The sequence below is a fragment of the Muscardinus avellanarius genome, assembly GCF_963383645.1.
Source record: "Muscardinus avellanarius genome assembly, chromosome: 6".
Taxonomy (NCBI): domain Eukaryota; kingdom Metazoa; phylum Chordata; class Mammalia; order Rodentia; family Gliridae; genus Muscardinus; species Muscardinus avellanarius.
The window spans coordinates 72,159,160-72,179,206 of NC_137791.1; the positions used below are offsets into that span (position 1 = coordinate 72,159,160).

At 38.6% G+C, this 20,047-nt stretch overlaps 1 protein-coding gene across 3 annotated transcripts in view; it reads left to right on the forward strand.

Moving 5' to 3' along the window:
• Window positions 1–20,047, forward strand: part of RASGEF1B (RasGEF domain family member 1B) — a gene marked incomplete at both ends in the record, with an annotated part of 588,531 nt that overhangs the window by 559,680 nt on the left and 8,804 nt on the right. Inside the window, 9 exons of one of the 3 annotated variants that reach the window (XM_080697454.1) lie at window positions 4,178–4,360; window positions 6,353–6,475; window positions 6,823–6,960; window positions 13,904–14,119; window positions 14,830–14,904; window positions 16,275–16,370; window positions 16,491–16,593; window positions 18,372–18,451; window positions 19,280–19,375. In XM_080697454.1, the coding sequence (XP_080553580.1) occupies window positions 4,178–4,360; window positions 6,353–6,475; window positions 6,823–6,960; window positions 13,904–14,119; window positions 14,830–14,904; window positions 16,275–16,370; window positions 16,491–16,593; window positions 18,372–18,451; window positions 19,280–19,375 (1,110 nt within the window). Of the gene's footprint in view, window positions 1–4,177; window positions 4,361–6,352; window positions 6,476–6,822; window positions 6,961–13,903; window positions 14,120–14,829; window positions 14,905–16,274; window positions 16,371–16,490; window positions 16,594–18,371; window positions 18,452–19,279; window positions 19,376–20,047 lie in introns of those variants that run through there. The other 2 variants (XM_080697455.1, XM_080697456.1) reach the window with 2 other exon arrangements.

Sequence of the window (20,047 nt, forward strand, 5' to 3'; positions counted from 1 at the left end):
ATGATATTTTACTTATTAGGTACTTAAAATTAAGTCTCACAAACAATACTTTCTTTACCATTCTGCAGACATTCTCTTGCTTGTCTATTACACAGGCAGTTCATCCTTCATAAGACAGCTAGACTGACCACATCTAGACTGCCCACAGATGAGTGATCAGTTCTATAACTCTATAACCCATGATCTTCTCAGACTCATTGTCTCAGGAAGTTCATTTTTTATTTTTTTGCTGGAAATTAGGTAAATAAAAGCAAATTTTACTGTGCTTTCTTGAGTCCAAGAATGCTGTCTATTGTAAGATGCTTTGTTATTTAGTGTATTGCTGAAAAACCTGTCGTGTTACTATTTTTATCATTTGACTATTTATATACATCCTATTTAAGGATAATAAAATATCTTTTAAAGTGCAGGTTAGAGTCTCTGAAACCTCTCTCTAGATGGGACTATGGTTTGAAGACAAAGGTCAGTAGCTTAAGTATTGCTGTTGACAATGTGACTTTTTAATAAGAGTAATTGATGGTTTTAATATATCTTTGGAGCAAGGATTTATGTAGAACATGGGGAACATATAAATTATTCTAATAGTCTACAATTGGGGATGGACTGACAGGCTTCTCATTTTATGATTAAACATTAGAAGTTCAAAGAAGACCATTTGCGGTATAACATGAGTTGTGTCATAAATTTTGTACCTGGACTCTGAAGACCTAGGTTTGAAATCTTACCTTGTCAGTCTCTTAATGTGTAACCCAAGCCAAGTCATAGTAGTTTTTCTGAGTCTCAGCTTCTTATGCAATCAAAAAAGGATGAGGAAGCATGCCAGATGGGGAGACTGCAGAGTCCAGAAAGGTATTTGTAGTCAGTAAACTCACACCAAGAGAAGCCTTGAAATTCTTAGAGCCTACCACACTATGGATCTCCAGGGAGACATCTTGGGGGCAATTCAGAGGAATGAATGAATGGGGAATGTGAAGACCTTTTCTAGCATTTGAGGTCCTATGGTGAGAAGAATATACAACGAATGAAGGAAGAAGTTTAAGAAATTGAAAAGATGCTGTCTTGAATATATAGCAAGGTAGAAAACTTTGTCGTTTGTGCACGAATAGGGGCTCTGATCTCTTGGTGACTTGTTTATCAGTAGTTGCTTGTTGCACGTTCAACAGTCAAGATCGTTCCTGAAAAAAAAAAAAAAACTGGTTAGCAACATATCTTTGATATAATTTAAAGGCAAAATTTGGCCTGTGTCATATTCTCCTCTTACAGTTGATTTTTAAGTATAATAGGCTGTAACTACAATTAATTTACCTTGATCTGAATTTCCAACACTATTTACAGTATTTTCATTTGGTGCATTGTTGGAGGGAGATTTCTGAGTTGACATTTTGTGCCTCCTCAAAGAAAACTGTGAGTGATATATTCCCATAGAACAGTATAAAAGCCTTTTACCATAAGTCTAATAATATTCTATGAAAAACTTTGCTATAAAGAAAACAGGTAGTTTTAAAAAAAAAAAGCAATGTAGAATTTTGGAAGGGGTGAACAAAGCTGAAAATAACAGATGGAAAAACATACCTGGGTAGGGATAACTTTGTGAAAATTTCACAGTTACTAAGTGCCAGAATTAAGAAATCATTAAATCTCAGCTATTATCCAGCTCTGAGTCCTCATTCACGCCACAGGAACAAATAAATAACAAATACTAGGTGGCTTTTGCTGCTCATTCTTTAGAAGAAAATTCAGTGACCTGTGACTGTCTTATAGGTGAGTGGTCATTGCTAAAAGCCCAGGCAGCAGGGGTGCTTGGGGCATGGGGGGATACCCACTTTGCTTACTTTGTGCTAAGCCACATGGCCGTATAATGTTAGTCTGGTCATCCCAGTTCACCTTCCCAGGCCTCAGTTTACACATTTTTAGAAAAAGAAGTTTGGACCTGACTGAAATGGCATATGAGCCTTGGATTGGTCCATGGGCATCTTGTGGGCTTGCTGATGACTTAGGTAGGACACACATTCTCCCATAATTTATAGCTTCCAAATCCCCCATGCTCACCCTCAGGCCCCTGGTCAACCACTTCTAATTGATTACAGTTGCAAAATGAAATGAAATCTATTTTCTGTATCCTGGACCAGATGATTTCTATTGTCCCTTTGAATGTTTATCATTTACTGATTTCCCGGCATTCCCAAATCCTGGCAAACCAGATCCCCAAAGTATTTTATTAGATCAGTTTCAATAACAACAAGTAAGCGAAGATACTATGGAAATGTCATGGGAGTAAAAAGTTCCAACTTCATGAGAGTTCTCTTCATCCTGTATGTGAAGGACGCTGTGTGAGTATAGCCATGGGAATCTTTTTTTAAGACATAGGCAACCAAATCCACAGTTCTCTCAAGGTTATAAAAGAAACTTTTGGGTGTGCCTCTCACCTCAGGTCCTGGCTTCTCAGTTTCAGGTTACTATGAGTTTGTCTGGACAAGGGTGGATTGACTCTTTGTTTTCCCATCAACAATGATCTATGTGCAACACTTACCAATGAATTGTACTCATGAAAATTAGCAATTTGAACAAGGAAGAAATATACGCTGATGATTGTCTTGTAACATCTTAACATTGAGTTAGTTTCGTAACCACAGTGTGTAACCACAGTTAGGAAGCCTTACCAGTGCCTAGCGTGTGTGGACCGTTTGTGCTAACATTACATCCCCTAGTCCCTGGTCCGTGGTCCTTTGACTATTATGACCATGTCCTAGGTAAGTTAGAGGCATGACAGTGCTGACCCTGTCAGTGACAAGTCCCCCTAGAAAGAGTGAAAGAGCAGCTCTCAGTCATCACTTTCTTCCTATTTATGGCTTTTTCTTTTTTTCATGGATCCTTTAAATTCTCCTTCAGCACTGGTTTACAGATGACATAGAGTAGACAAACACAGAGCCTTTTTTCTATTTATTTTCTCTGATGCTTTTTTTTTTTTAATGCTGTTTTCACCTCTTTAATGTCCTAGTGGATGAGTTATCCTAGCACTCCACCCCTGGCCACCTCCTGCCCAGGCACACACACTTGTGATGCTCTGTGCCCCCATTAGCTGTGGCTGGAACAGATGCCTGGCCTGATGGATGTGACTCCTCAGACAGATCTCTGCACCTCACTCCATTCGGATGCAAATGCCTTTTGGCATCCTGAAAAGAAGGATTAGCCCAGGTTGTGTCCTCCTGCAGCCCCCAAGCCAGGTCCCTGTCAGTCCAAGGCCTGTAGTTTGACTTCTCCTCCTCATTGTTTTCTTTCTGAGCCCTCCCCAGCATCTACAGCTCTTTAATGCCTCCATTGTCTTGACATGCTGCCAGAAGTCCGAGTCTGTTTCAGGACCAGGCTCTGTGTCCCTAGGAATCCAAGTAATAACTTAATAGACTCTGGCCTGTGCTGAGCACCCTGTGTCAGGGCTTTGTGAGTTGCAGGGCACAGACAGAAAGGAGCAACTTATCTCAGGACTGTCATAGCACTCTGTGTTCCCAAATCAGAAGCCTCCTCAGCCTGCGTGTTTACTGAGAACTGAGTCATTCCATTGACCCTCCCGCACACAGCAACCTGAGAAAGGGTGAAATCAACAGTGTCTGATCTAATAAGCCCTGGGGAGTCAGCATTAAGTTTCTTGAAGCAGATAAACTTATAAACAGAGCTCAAGTACATACACACACTGTACATTAATTGTAGGCCTCTCACAGGAGTTAGTTTTTTTACCTTCAGTTTTACGATTGTCCCCAACATGTCCAGTTCTAGTCACATACCTCTTAAGTGTTAGGTAATTCTTCCCAGCCAAAGTGAAAGTGTATACATTTCCACCTCAGGAAAATGCTTAGTGGAATAAAGCAGTCCAAGATCAGCTCCCTGACCCCCTTCACAAGCAGATGTGGAGTAATATCTAAATATGACAGCCAGAGTCTTGAATTTAAGTCCAGATTGGACCCTCTCATCTAAGGAATCTTATGGTGTTTAAGTGAGATTGGCATACCTGTGTTACTCAAGGAATTCTTGATGGGTTCTAATAGTGCGTCAGAACTTAAACTAGTTTTTAATACTGTCACTTCCCTTGTTTTTACTAAAGCTTAGTGTCTATTAAAGGATCTTGTACTTTTTATATTGTGTGTGACTGACACCACCTTTTCTTCTTTCTTCTTTCTTTTAGGAAAGCATGCCACAGACTCCTCCCTTTTCAGCAATGTTTGACAGCAGTGGTTACAACCGGAACCTCTACCAGTCTGCAGAAGACAGCTGTGGAGGGCTGTATTACCATGACAACAACCTCCTCTCTGGGTCTCTGGAAGCACTTATCCAGCACTTAGTACCTAACGTGGATTACTATCCAGATGTAGGTATTTGTGTTTTTTTAAAACCCATCCGTGGTATTGAGCAGATATTATAATACATTGTACAGGGATCATATATACTATAGAATTATATCTGGTTTGCTAAGAATATTTCTAATTAGAAATTGCACATTGATTATTGAATGCTTTGAGATCAAATTGAGCCTGGGTATGGATCAGATTTTAGTGTAATTTCTACATCAATTTCCTTTCAGGTTAGGTATTACATTGTAGGCAGTCTAATACCATTTGAATGGAGCACCTGTAGTGTTTGTTCATATCTATATCTATCTATCTATCTATCTATCTATATATATATATATATACATACACATACATACATATATGTTATTAAATAAAAATTCCAAAGGACATCAAATGCTCCAAGCCTGACATTTAATGCCTTTTTTATTTCCAAGACCATTAGTGTGCTGAGAAAAGTTAATGGAGATAGGGAAAGTACATGGAAGAGAGATGCAGTAATTTATAAATTAGATATCAGTTGATGTGTTTGCTTTTATTTTACTTTAATAACCTACATTTGTATAAATGGTACTTTCTAATCTAGGAAATTCATTATATATTATCTCAGTCTTTGCAGTAATTCCAGGAGAGAAGAGGGGAGGAAACTGAAACTCACAGTGTTGACCATTTATTCGTGGTCTCTCTCCTGGCCTCAGTAGTCAAACACAGGTTTACTTTTTACACAAGTGATTTTCCCATCTCTTATGCCACAGCTGTCTCTGTGGAGTTGAGTCTAGCAGGACAATGAGATTTACTAAGCAGCTGGTTATTAATGGAGCTTTCAAGAAGATATCTAGAGGCCACGTTCATTTGGCGTTATAAATATAATAAAAATCTTGGTGTGTAAAACATAGTTGGTGCTTGCCAGTGTAATTCACTGTAACATTTCATACCAAGTTATCTCTGTGTGTGTGATTTGTTACATATCATTTTCAAATATGTTGCCACACAGGGAAAACTTGTAATCAAAAGTAAAAGGAATCCCTTGTTCAGCCCTCTGAGTGTTTATGAGCTACTCAAGAGCCTAAGGGGGGAAAGAAACCCAGGAGATTTCTCTTTTCATTAGGCATCTGAAACTATTATAACAAATAAGCACTACTTCATTACTGGCTTCTTGGGAGACAGTGTGGTTAAAAAAAAGCATATAGGGTTTTATTGTGCTTTGTCAAATTGCCTAGCCCTTGAGCAAGTAAATAGGCTACTTGAAAGCCTGCCTTCGAATATTCTGGCACAAACACTTCAGTGTGCCGCACTGAACACACTGGAGATTCTTGAGCTGAATGTGGGTAGGGGCTGGGTTTTTTTTTTTTTTAATTTTGTTTTGGTTTCCTTCGAGTTACCATAATATTTGGATACAGAACTGGATTCTGTATGGGAGGTATGCAGTATACTTAAGTTAGAGTTATCTCTCTGGGCTGTGTTCCATTCTTCTTTACGCGAGTGAGTTATGTGTCCTGCTACCCTGGCTCCCTGAGGATAGATATGGAAATGTTCTCTGAATAATGTCAAGAGCCAAACTTATTCCGTACTTCTTTAATTTTTTTTAAGATGGTCTAAGGGAAAAGATATACCTAAAAATAAAGGAGAAATCCATTTTATACTGTTTTAATCTTCGTCAGCATTGCCTTTGAAACTGCAGGACATTAACTCTGATCAAGTGAACTTAATAGTCAGGCGTGGTGGTGCATGCTTGTAAACCCTAGCATTTGAGAGGCTGAGAAAGGAGGATTGTAGTTCAGAACAGCCTCAGCTTCTTAGGGAGGCCCTTTGCAACTCATTGAGACACTGTTTCAAAATAAAAAATAATAAATAGGGCTGGGGGTGGGGATCGGAGGTAGAATGCCCCTGGGTTTCATCCCCAGTACCACACACACAAAAAAAGAGAACTTAATGAAATGAGATGTATAAAACATTGGAAAGATTAATTTCAGAAAGAATGTGACAACAGTGACTTTTTTCTCTTGCCACAGAGGACCTACATATTTACTTTCCTACTCAGTTCTCGGTTATTTATGCATCCGTATGAGCTAATGGCCAAAGTCTGCCACTTATGTGTGGAGCACCAGAAACTGAGTGATCCTGACAGCGAAAAGGTAATGAAACATTTTGAACTCCACAATTATTGTATTAGGTATGTTAACTCTATGGCTTGGATATTTTGAAGTTGGTTTCCTTAAGTATCTTGGCTGGAGTGCCTAAATGGCATCATGGCTACGTAGGAATTGGGAAGGATGTAGAAGCACCTTATGAGTTGAATGGTGTGGGGGAGGGTTCCTAGATCCTGCCCTAAGTTAGTTGTACTTGGCATTGACATGGAAATGGGATAGAGCTCCTTCTTGAACCCAAAGACTTTGCACTAAAATCAGTGACACTGTAATTATTTTACGTAGTCCTTGGTGGTAGATTATCACTGAGTTAGATTTGCTCTTTTTCTCCCTAGAACCAGATGAGAAAAATTGCCCCTAAAATTCTTCAACTCTTGACAGAATGGACAGAAACATTTCCATATGATTTTCGGGATGAAAGAATGATGAGAAACTTAAAAGATCTGGCTCACAGAATAGCCAGTGGCGAGGAGGTAGGTAACGTGAATTTGTCATAGACATCAGGACTCTCACACGTGGCCTGGGTGGGAAATTATGTATCAGAACCCCAGCACTCCTTCTCTGTTTTGCCTTTGGCAAGCCCGCCACGTAGTACGTTGGTTCTTTTGGTATGTCAAATGGGCATAATTATTCCATCCACTTCAAAGGGGCCTGATTTGGAGTTTTATGTGATTAACTGAAGAATATTCATGTCAGTTCAGGCTCAGGATTCATGTTGCAAGTATGTTTTGATTTTACTTTATATCTTTCTTCCTTCTAAAAAGGTTTGACATAATACATAACATGTTTAGTAAACACTGATACATATAAATAACATATTATATGTGTGTCATATATATTATAGTTGATAAGTAGCATATTAATAAATCATAAATAAAAATAGTCTGAACCATGGCAGAGAGAAAACAAATATGCCAATGCTGAGAGCCAGTTGAGTTGGCAAGACTGTTGTGGTTGGTGTTTTAAGTTCCACATAAAAGGGACGTACCATTGGTCATATAATTTTTAATGTCAAGAAAAAAAAAAGAAAACAGCATCCTAATTCCTCTGTATATTAAGTGAAAAATTTGACAACTTGGGACTGCGGGAGTAGCCCAGTGGTAGCATGCTTGCCTAGTATGTGCAGTGCCCTGAGTTCAAGCCTCAGCACCCTAAAAAAAAAAAAAAAAAAAAAAAAAAACTTTGTTATGAGGGTTTTTGTATACGGGCATAGAATAATATATTTGTTACAGTATTTACAAGAAATATTTCTTGATAAAAGTGAGACCATAGATTAGTGTATAAATTAGCAAAGGTAATTCTTTGCGGGAGGAGGAGAAGACAGAAAATAATCCAAGTGCCCTGGTGCTGAAAGTTGACTCAAGGCTAGACCTAGAATAGGTGGAGATTTAAAGTAAGTCTCTTAATCTTTCATAAATACCACTTCCCTTAATCGAGCCTTTGATAAGAGCTAACTAGCTGTAACAAATTCAGGATTATGCTCTTTTTCAAGCAGGCCTTAAGGGCTGGGATCCTGTGTTGAGGCTTGTTGGGCAAGGATGTCTTTGTAGTTTTTGTGTTGCTGGAAAGTTTCTGGAACAAGTTATTTCAGCACAGGTACAACATTTTTTCGTCACATAGAGAAGGCAGACAAAGCATTCAGCATCTGCAATGATGTCTTCATTTCGTTCTTCTAAAGGTACATTTTCCCATCACACAAAACCTTCCTGAGGAACTCACTCTTTCCGTAAAGGCAGCATAGCAAGACACCAATCTAGTCCTAATTTCTTGTGACTAGGATTTAAATAGAATGAGATATTTGTTACAGTATTTACAACAAATACTCCTTGATAAAACTGAGGCCGTAAATTAGTATATAAATTAGCAAAGGTAATTCCTTGGGGCAAGAGAAGAAGACAGAAAATAATCCAAGTGCTCTGATGCTGAGAGTTGACTCAAGGCTAGACCTTTTTACTTTTAAGTTTCCACACTTATAAACAGGCTAAAGTGACATAAGATCAGCACTTGAGAAAGTTGTGCTTGGATTTCCTACATTCTACTCAGGAAACAGGAATTAACCCTTTTTACTATTGCTTTCTGATATTATATGGGACCCTTGTGCCCAAGACAGCCATTACTCCTGCAGGGCTGAAAGGGTTGTTTCCTGAGTCACTTTGGAAGTTACGTCTGTTATAATCATTTGGCCAGTTTGTCTGTTTCAGATCCTGCCAGGTATAAATTGATAGGTCCCTCACTAACTTACAGAGGCAAAAGTTAAGTGTCATGGTGCAGTTTTGTAGTAAATCTTCTGCTAGCTGCTGGGTAGCTTAGCAGGGTCAGTGCAGGCTCAGTGACCTAGGTTTATGACAGTCTGCTCAAAAGATTGGTGGCATCATGGGGCTTGTTCTTGTATGAAGGCTGAGTCCTGAATTGTCAGTCATTTCTTCATTTCAGTTAAGTATATGTAGCCACTTTATATGTCAGTCAGCTTATCTTTCTTCCCTCTGTTGCCTTTTCAGAACATAGAAATTATAACTTAGTTTTCCCCAAAAGAAATGCCTTAAACTATTTTTTCTTTATAAGATAAAGTGGTAGTGATTTAAAATACTCAGTGGATGGCTTTTGGTTCTTCTTGTCATGGTAGTCAAAGAGGGAGATGATTTCTATCTGGAACCCGATGAGATCTGGCCTCTATTTTAAAATAAGATCAAGTCATTTAAGACATGTATAGAACATGCTTAATGACATTGAAGAAAGGGCCAATCAGCCTTTCAACCCTGACTTCATATCAGTAACTCCCGCTCTAGTAACACAGTCGTGACAAGCTTTGGGAAGTTCAGCTGGCTTTGAGCCTGAGAGGTTCACTAAACGTGGGGAGAGTGGAGAGATGCTTCGCAGGAAGTTGCTTTTTCTTTGGCTGCTTTTACTGAGTATCGCCTCACACTTGGCAGCTGGTTGATCTGAGGTGCTTTGGCAAGTCCCCTGAATTCCTTGCTTCTTTCTCCTCTCTGTATATCATAGAGTCAACTGCCCTGTGTTAATGTCCCTTCCAGCTCTCAAATCCTGTGCTGGATGCTCTTTCCCCAGTTCTTTGCTTAGAAGGCTCTTAATCTGTCATATCTTGAAGTGTCTCTACTCAGAGAGACCTTCCCTGGTAACCCCAGCTACTGTCACCCCTACCCTGACTCTTGACTTTCACTGCTGTTCCTCTGCTGAACTTCACAGCACTCTGATTCCCAATGACTTACTGTTTTATTTCTCCCGCTGAGTTTCCATACTGTGCTCTCTCTGCTCATCAAGCCATCCTTGACTCCTGTGCCTCCTAATTAATAGGCTCTCAGTACTGTCCATGTGAATAAATGAATGAATGTATTTCAGGTAAATCAATCACTATAGTAGGAAAATACTGTTTCCCTCCACTGGAAAGAGTGCAGGCTTGACTTGTGGCTTGTTGCTTCTTGCCTCTGACTTCAGGGTTTTTTTGTTTTTTTTTTTGGCAGTCACTGAATCCAGGTGTGCCCTATATATAATTTCATCAGGTACTTCTGAATCTGCTAGGACAGTTCCGCATAATTTGGCTTAATATGCTTCTCCCCTGGGGATTTGCCCAAAATGAAGTGGTTTATTAGGACTTGCCTGCAAGAAACATGAAATGAAACTAATGATTGAAGTACATGACAAATAGCTATGGTGGCTAGAATGCAATTTTCTCTTCCTTAAGGGGCTGGTCTTTATAATAAGAACTTCTATCTTTATTTGCCAGGTAATTACCATCGCTGGCATTTGAAGTTATAAAAAAGAATAAGTACATATTTAGCAATTCATGACTCAGTGAGGAAGCATACTTAATAACATAAAGCTTGATCTCTCAAATGGAAGCAGGAAACTTAAAAGGGGTCACACACATATTTGCTCTTCCTCTTTTTCTCTCAGGTACACACACACACACACACACACACACACACACACACACACAGATATTCAACTAGTTTTTCCCTTATACCCTATTGCATATTACAGTGTGCATTTGTACATCTTGCCCTTATAGTTTGCTGTGGCTTGTTGCTCACGAGTAATAATTGTATAATTCCTCTAACTTTTCCCTTAGAAAAGTAATTTTAAAGTACAGACTATAACTCATGTACTTGATATGCTGGTAGAGCATTGGTTCTCATGTGCCTCTGTGTATCAGACTCAGCCAAGTAGCATTTACATCGTGCCACCCAGATGGTACTTTAGACCAGTTCCATCAGACTCTCTGGAGGTGGCCCCCATGCTGCAGGCCGTGCGCGTTCAGCTGCCCCTTGTGGCCATCACATCTCAGCTGGTACCCATAGGTGGTGACCTAAAGAGAGGGTGGCCATTTCTGACCAAAGTATTTTCCATGGGGATTCTGGGAAAGGAGGAGAGAGGTGCGTGATGTTAGGAATGAGAAATGACACAGCTATTGAGATGTAAAATAATGGATATATATATATATATATATATATATATATTTTTTTTTTTTTTTTTGGTGGTACTGGGGTTCCTGGAAGCCCTTCTACCTCTGGGATACACTCCCATGGGCTACACTCAGAGACCTATTTTTTTTTAACTTTTTTTTTTTTTTTTATGTGGAAACAGGGTCTCTTAAGCCAGCCATGCTGGCTCCGAACCAGCGCGATCCTCCTGTCTCCGCCTCCCAAGCGCGGGGATTACAAGTGTGTGCCACCACGCCCAGCATAATAATGGATATTTTAAAATGAGTTGTTCATGGCTTTTCAGAGTGAAAAGAACTTTCTTACACAAGTCTTGTACCTATGTTATCTAAGAAATCCCCTCGTGTGGGAAAGTTTAATTTAAAAAAAATTTTAATATACCAAGTGTAAGAATACATTCTGATTATTAAAAAAAAATCCAAGCTGGGTGTGGTGGCACATGCTTGTAATCCAGGTACTTAGGAGGCTGATCCAGGAAGATCACAGGTTCACAGCCAGCTTCAGCTACTTAGTGAGGCCTTCTACAACTTAGATCCTGTTCAAAATAAAGAATAAAAAGTAAGGCTAAGAATGTAGCTCAGAGGTAGGATGTCCCTGGGTTACATCCCCAATACCACACACACACACACACACACACACACACACACACACATCTAATTTATACAAAGCAGAAGTACTCAAAAGTTTCACCAGTCCTACTTCTCTTATCCAAGTAACAATTGTTATTAGTTTTATGTATATTTTTAGGAATTCTTTATGTGTATGTATTTATGCACAGATGCACACATGCATAGAAGTAGTGGTGTGTGTGTGTGTGTGTGTGTGTGTGTGTGTGTGTGTGTGTACCTAGTATTCTTTACCCTGCTTTTTCCACTCAGTGATGTGTCTTGGGGACCTTTCCAGGTATTGCAGAGAGCTGTGTCCTCTTTTACCTGCTGTCGCACACTACTTAAAGAAAAACTGGCCTTTTTTTTTTAAAAAAAAAACAACCTATTTTGTTGGAAACAAACAAGTAACTTTTGGAATGTAGAAAATGCAGGATTTTTCTCAGAAAGACTTAACAAGGAATACAAGTCCCTTTCCCACACTAAAATATGTTTAGTAGAGTAATAATATAATGACAGTTGTGGGTTGCTCTTGTAAACAAGCTTTAGTGACTAGGAAACTGCAACTTTATGACATGTGTTTTCTACTCTGGATGGCACATGCTGTAACTAAAGTACCTCCAAAAGTTGTTTATGATCTATTGTAATACACTGGGAGATATTTGCATAATTTTAACAAGTAACTCCTGTAGGCGTTTATTGTGACATTGAAGACAGGACTGAAGAAAACATCTTAAGTTTGTAGAGTTTTAATGTAGCTTCATGTTATGAAAGTAGAAGAGATGGGCAAAGAGGGATGAGAGACTTAAAATAGCCCATAACTCAGCCTCCAATGGCTTGGAATGCCAGAGAAATAGTCTGCTTCTTTGAGTGGCAAGTATATTACCAAATAAATGACATCTTCTAAAGTAGAAGATAGGTTCTTTGAAGGTTAATTATTTTACACATGTAGGTATTTCATCATTTGGGGGTGGTCTGTGAATGTAGAGAAAAAAAAAAGGCCATCTAATGTGTCACATTCAAGAACTCACTGATTAAAGAACACTGACAAGTAAAAAGGAAGAAAAGGAAAAGAAAGCTGTGCATACTTTTAATCCTCAACTCTGTGAGAAGTCACCATTTCCAGATGCGTCGTAATCTTAATATGCAAATGTCTGCAGGTTTTTTATGTGCTCTGTTAAAGCAAATTGTTTCTGTGGAAAAAAAAAAACAAACAAAAAAACATGGCTTTTATTCTTGTAGGTAAATGCCACTTAATTTCCAGATAGCTAATCTCAGCAAATGATATTGCGGTGCCTTTTAAAAAGGTGATGGAGCATCAACATCAGCCTTTCTACATCTGTAGACTCACTAGACTGTCCTCCTCTGGTGTTATTAACCCATGGACCCAGTTAGCAGTGAGTCACCCTGTGTTCTTCTGCTGACATGGCATCATAATTCACCTAGAAGGATAATTGTTGCAATTTGGGTCCAGAAAATGATTTCCAAAAGAACTCCGTAACTTATAAGTGTACTGGAAGGATTGATTGATTGGGAAGTCATTTCTTTGACTTAACAAGTGTTTTAAAAGTCAAGAGGTTGACACTTATCTATAACACGAGCAGTGCTTTTTAAACCAGTTTCTTTAAGTGTTGTGGCTAGAGTATGGTGAAGTAGCAGGCAGAGTGGAGTCAGGTAGCAGCATTCTGGAGGAACTGCCATGTGCCAGAGTGTGGCTGCAAACATTAGTGCTGGCTCTTGAGTGCAAAAGAAATGGACATGAGCCAGGTGGAGGTCAGAGACCAAAATGAACCTCCTCTTCTACATTGGATGTGAAAGTCAGGAAGGTGTGTGGGCAGGGCAGTGGAAGTAACCATGCGCTTCTGTCCAGGAGCTCCTGTGTCCTTAGACTAATGATAATGAGATTGGGATGATAGAAACAAGAAACCAAGAAGGTGGTCCTAAAGAAAAAAAAGTAGGGAAAGAATGCTGCCTTGAGATCAATGCATTTAATCCACCAAAACTGAATAGATGCGTTTCTAACAGAGAATATTTAGTGGTATGTAGCACTCTTTACACTGTACCTCCTCAAAGCTAATCTGAAATGTCTGTAGTGTTCTCAAGGCCCCACCTGAATTGTCCTCTCAATAGCAACCTGACAAAAGAACTAAACTTTACAGGTTTGAAAAAGACACTTGATGTGAATATGTGTCTTTTAAGCTGTCAGAGCTATTTGAATCCTCTGGTAAGTTTCCTGAACCAAGGTGATTGTCCAACATCAAGATAAAAATCATTTAAAGACACAGTCACTGAGGCTGCATAGTGCTGAAAAAGGTCACGCAGAGAGACAGCGTAACACTTTGCTTTTTCCCTAGCAGACATACCGGAAGAATGTCCAGCAGATGATGCAGTGTCTGATCCGCAAACTTGCTGCGCTCAGCCAGTATGAGGAGGTGCTGGCAAAAATCAGCTCCTCATCCACGGATCGGCTCACAGTTCTCAAGACCAAGCCACAGTCCATACAGAGGGATATCATCACTGTCTGCAGTGACCCTTACACGTTGGCCCAGCAGCTGACTCACATAGAGCTGGTAAGTCCGTTATCATCCTTGCCCTTGGCAGCTTCAACTTTGGTTTGTTTTGGCAACCAATGTATTTACCAGCAGTAGTGTCACCAGAGAGGTCAGAGTCATCCAAATGAGAAGCAATCTGTGAAATAGTTGAAAGGTTTTGCTTAGGCATTTAAATGCTTCTGATATTCTGGGAATTTACTTGTAAATAAATGTTAAACAAGACCGAAAAGCAGAGTTTATTGACCTTCCTCATTCTCTGTCCCTAATTAATTTTCCCATAACTTACTGGGTCTCTATTTATCTTGTGAAACATTGGCCTAACAGAAAATTGTCTCTGTATCTTGGAGATTTTAAAGTGTTGAGGATTAAAAGCTTGTTTTATTATCTGCATTAAGGAATGGGGATAGCCAGGTTGGGTGGCGCACGCTCGTAGTCCCAGTACTTGGGGGAAGCTGAGGCAGGAGGATCACAGGTTTGCAGCTAACCTCATCTACTTAGTGAGGCTCTCTACAACTTAGTGAGACCCTGTTTCAAGATAAAGAATAAAATATAGGACTGGGGGTGTAGCTCAGAGGTAGAATGTCCCTGGGTTCAATCCCCAACTCTGCAAATAAAATAAAATAAAATAAAATAAAATAAAATAAATGGGGGATAATGTCATCAATTGAGGGAATTGACCATTTCTTTTCATTTTTTTATTATTGTTGATATGCTGGGTTTGATTTCAGGAGAGGCTCAATTATATTGGACCAGAAGAGTTTGTTCAGGCATTTGTGCAAAAAGACCCTTTGGACAATGACAAGGTAATTAGTTTCTCTAGAGCTCAGCCATGAAACTAAAAATGGAATTCCTTTATCTGTGCTAATGGATTTATGAGGTTGAAACTATTCTGTTGTAGGTAGGTTCTAAAGTCAAAAAGTTAGGTGTTTTTCCCCCCACTAGTTACGTGTGATTCACTACAGTTCTTCTTAAGCTAAGTCTCTTAAGTGTCTTTACAATATTCTTACCCCATCACTAACTTTGAGCCTGTCTGTCATCCTTATTGGGAAATTTAATAAGCCCTTTACCACAAGTAGATGCAGGCATTTGTGGAGATGAAGGTAGAAGATAAAAGCATAATGACTTTAGCAGATTAAGCCAGAAAGAAAATACAAGAGAATGCTCTGCTCATGATTCAACAATAGCAGGGGCAGGAAAGACAGGATGCACATCTAGCTTGCTGAGCAAGGACCGTGATGACTTTGCCTCTTTTTAAGCTGAATCCCTCATGATAGGACTCCTCATAGTGGAATTCACAGGTTGAGAAAATAATTCTGGATGTGGACTATAAAATCATTGTATACATATAAGTTTTTTTCCCCTAGTGACCTCTAGAAGCATTTTTAGTTGTTAAGCAGAGACTGCATCAACCACTGATGCAAGCCCCCTCTGGGAGAAGGGGCAACAGCTGTTTTCCGGCCTTAGAATAGTTGCTGTCAGCATGGGAAGTGTAGAACATGTTTTGCAACAGGGGCTAAAGGAATTTTTTGTTTGTTACTTTTGGAAGGAAGGAAAGAGGGGTTAATGAACCTCTTCAAGCTTGGCCTTGAATTCCAAGATGAAATTAACTTCCTTTGCTTTTGAGCCATGCGTCACTCACCCTACTAAAGACTGTGATGGCATAGACTTCCATTGATCTCCTTTGGAACACACTCAATTTCTTGGTATACGATGATCCAAAATTTTACCGTATATAACTTAATTTTAGGAGGTTTCTGAGTCCCCTACACTCTTGTCCTCTCCTTCCTACATTGATAGCAGTTGGTATTTGTATCCCATTAATCAGTCCAAGATTGATTTAGAATGCAGCCAAATTCTTCCTTTGAATTTTGCTTCTGAGAACAAATCCCATCCAGAGTAACTCAGTTTCTTGATAAGGTAGAGTAGGGCAATTTCATGAATGCATCAAAGTATATCATTGGACCATTCAGAGATTTTGATATTTCTGAAAGGAGAATCAAGAATGTTAGTGGTCTGTGTTCATTTTCTTTGTCTTTGTGTGTGTGTGTGTCTATTCTCTCATCCTAGAAATACTTCCCAATTCATAAACATAATAAACACCTCATCTCCAACAAAATCAGAGCCTGATACATTGCTTCCTCTGGCTTACCTGTTCACTTTGCTTTCTTTATAGACTTGCTACAGTGAACGGAAGAAAACACGAAACTTAGAAGCTTATGTGGAATGGTTTAATCGCTTAAGCTACTTGGTTGCTACAGAAATCTGCATGGTGAGAAAATGAATTTTTCTCTGTCTTCTAGCTCTTGATGTTATTTTTCATACTTACTTTACAGGTGTTGGGCCTACGTGTCAGATAGCTAACTGCCTTCTGTTGTCTTTTTCTTTATAGCCCGTAAAGAAGAAACACCGAGCGAGAATGATTGAATATTTTATTGATGTGGCTCGAGAGTGTTTCAACATTGGCAACTTTAATTCCTTGATGGCAATAATCTGTGAGTATTTTTAGAAGATAGATGTCCTTTATTTTTTTGTCAAATGAAATGTATAAAATTGTGAAATGCATCCTAAAAAATTATATGGCTTTGTTAATGAAAACAGAATATATATAATTTTTTGAGGTACTGAGTATTGGACTCAGGGGCATTCTGCCTCCAAGCTACACCTCCAGCTTTATTGTTTTAATCTTTATTTTTTGAAACAGGGTCTAACTAAGTTGTGGAGGGTTCACAATTAGCACAGACCCTGTCTCAAAATAAAAAATAAATAAAAAGGGCTATGGATGTAGCTTAGTGGTAAAGTGCCCCTGTGCTTAATCCCAAGTACCACAAAGAGAAAAACAAATATACATGTTTATAAATGACAAATTATATGGCCATCTTAACATTGTAAGTGCTCAGTAAATGTTTGAATAAAACACAAAGGAGTTGGGGTTTAGTTATACCTAGCCAAAGAATCTACCAAATTAAATCAGTAACCTTGATCCTGATAAATTCCCCTAAATTTCTTTTTCCATATTGTTTATATATCTTTTGTCTCCTCCATAAAAATACAGACCAGGTTTCGGTTGTTATTTAACTCCATGAAAATAGTGAACAGAGGGATCATCAGGGGTTAGCAGGGATCCTAACAATCCACAATCTAATAGAAGATTACTCAATTCCATCTTATACCATTAAGAAAATGTCAAGGCAAGTCATGAGAGAAAATATTTGTAATACATAATAGCTAACAAAGAACTTGTATCCAGAATCCAAAAAGAACCCTACAAATTAGTAAGAAGACAACCCAGTGAAAAAAGGAGTAAGAGTTTTGAATAGACCAAGAGGAGATTGAAAAAATCTTCCTAAAAAGATATATTTCAATGGATAATAATATGTTTGTTAAATTCACCTAATTATATATTTAAAATCTTTGTGTTTTTTCTATAAATTCTGCCTCAGAAAGAAATCCTTCTGGTTCTTAAAATACAAATGTCAGGGGCACCAAATTACTTATTTAGGCAGGTATGGACTCCTTTTCTCTCTAGTACTTTCCCAGATAGCTGTAGTATGTAAAGCATCATTCAGGAACGGCAGAGGGGGATGTGAGGAGGAAGGACTGTGGGCCACGGAGTTCACTGGATGCCCTTTGGAAACTTTCTTACCCCTGGAACTCAGCTTATTCTTGTAGGAATACTGAGTGGATATGTGGAATGATAGACTGATACATGCAAAACATGGACAACATGCTGGGTTCCAGGCTCAGGGTCAGGAAATGCAACCCATGGTTCAGTTTGGGCCACTTTTATTTTCTTTATAGTCACTGAGCTGAGAGCAGTTCTTATACTTTTAAATAATATTTTTTTAAAAAAATCAGAAGAATATTTCTAACAGTAGACATAATATAAATTCAAATTTCAGCATCCATAAAGTTTTACTGGAACACAGCCATAGTCACTTGTTTCTTAGAATTACCTATGGCTGGTTATGCACCACAGCACAACAATAATTTGTAGTTAGGACACAGACCATGTGACCTGTGCAGCCTAAAATGAATACTGTATTTTCTTCTAAAAAAAAAAAAAGACTATTCACCCCTGCTCAAAGCAAATGGTATCAGGCAAATTCTGAGCTGAGGGAGAATTTTCAATAAAAAGTTGTAATTACCCTCTAGTAATTTGTAGAACTCAATTACAGCTAGTGATGAATACTTTTCAGGAGTATACTTTAAAATGGCTTTTCTTATATCTTGATTTCAATTTTCTCTTCCCTCTATGTGTTTCACTTGGAAGCTGGAATGAATATGAGTCCAGTGTCTCGACTAAAAAAAACTTGGGCCAAAGTAAAGACTGCTAAGTTTGACATCCTTGAGGTATGTGAAAACAATATTCTACTGTTAATTAATATTTTGCGCTCAAAAGTGGAATTTCTTTATGTGATCTTGCCTCTTGATCGGACAGTACTGCAGAAGAAAAAGCCTTCCAGACTTAGGGGAAAAAGGAGAGGGGTTCAAATAAGAGGAGAGAAAAGTAAACCAGTTCTGGACTAGTCCTTTTATAGAGGCGTTCATCTTGAGGTTGCCTGGAGAAAGGCTGGTGTGTCTGTCACATCACATTGGATGCCAAAATAGTCTTGGGTCCTGAACAGCTGAGAGTTTTACTTCCCAGCTTGCCTAAGCTAACTTCATTTATCTATAGTATTCCTGGATGAATTTCTCAATTTCCACAGAATATTCATTCACCATCCTTTTGACAAATGTCTGAAAAGCCCTTCCCATATAATTCTGATGGTAGGGAGAATTGTGCACAGGACATGTGTATTTGAATTACAGTCATTTCTATATTACTTTGGTGTCTTGATGGTTTCAATTTACTGTTTTTGGAAATAATAAGCATACTTTCCCAGGTTTCTATGATTGGAAATTATTCTTAAACATAGTATATAAGGGTTTTTGACAGATTTGACTAAGGTTTAATATTATCAAAGCTGACACCAGCTTGTAAAAATTAAACCTCATGAAAGAAAATATTCATATTCTAATGTGTTGCATGCCTATGTGTGCTCATGAGAGGGATAAATCATATTCCTAATTAGTTTCCTAATTTATTTTGAATTTCTTATGTACAGTTTAATGAGTGATAGTGTAAACTTCTACAGGTGAGAAGTAAATGGTTAATAGTCTTCTCATTTTTATCTATAGCATCAGATGGACCCTTCAAGCAATTTCTACAATTATCGAACAGCTCTTCGTGGGGCGGCCCAGAGGTCTTTAACTGCTCATAGTAGCAGAGAAAAGGTATGCATTTAAAGTAGTGTGTTACTCATGATGGACTTGACATATTTTACAGTGAAATGCAGTATGTACTTCCATACTGAGCTGCTTTTGCCTGTTCAAATCTAAGAGAGATGCATACCATAGAAATCTTATCACTTACCACTTAGGGAAGAGGAGTGCTAAAGGAAAGTTGAATGTGGAAAGTGAAAAGCGACTTGGTATAGAGCTCTGCAAACACATATTGCTGTGTGACTGTTACATTACTGAAATGCTTATCCTGTAGTGCATCGTAGCTGTGTTTAAGAATTAAGTCATATGTTAAGGTGACTAATGGCATTACAGAGTAATTTGGTTTAATAGAAAATAGACATTTAAGCTCTGTGCAAGGTGGCTGACTTAATGTAACCTTTTCTCTTCAAAGAATTAGCTTACCTCTTATGGTTAGGTCATTTATTTTCAGAAAGTAGGTTAGTTACTATAGCATTAGGCTTGATGTTACTAATTGGATATGTGGGTACAGAAAAAAGTACAGGGGTGATGGCTGAGAAATTAATGGCCCTCTTCTTCTCTACCCTACCTTTGTAAAAATAACAAATTAATGCTATCCTGGACTGACCACACTCTTGACTCTAAGTGTCCTTTATTGGCACATGTCTGTGTGATACTTCCTTACAGAGGAAATTGAGCATTGTC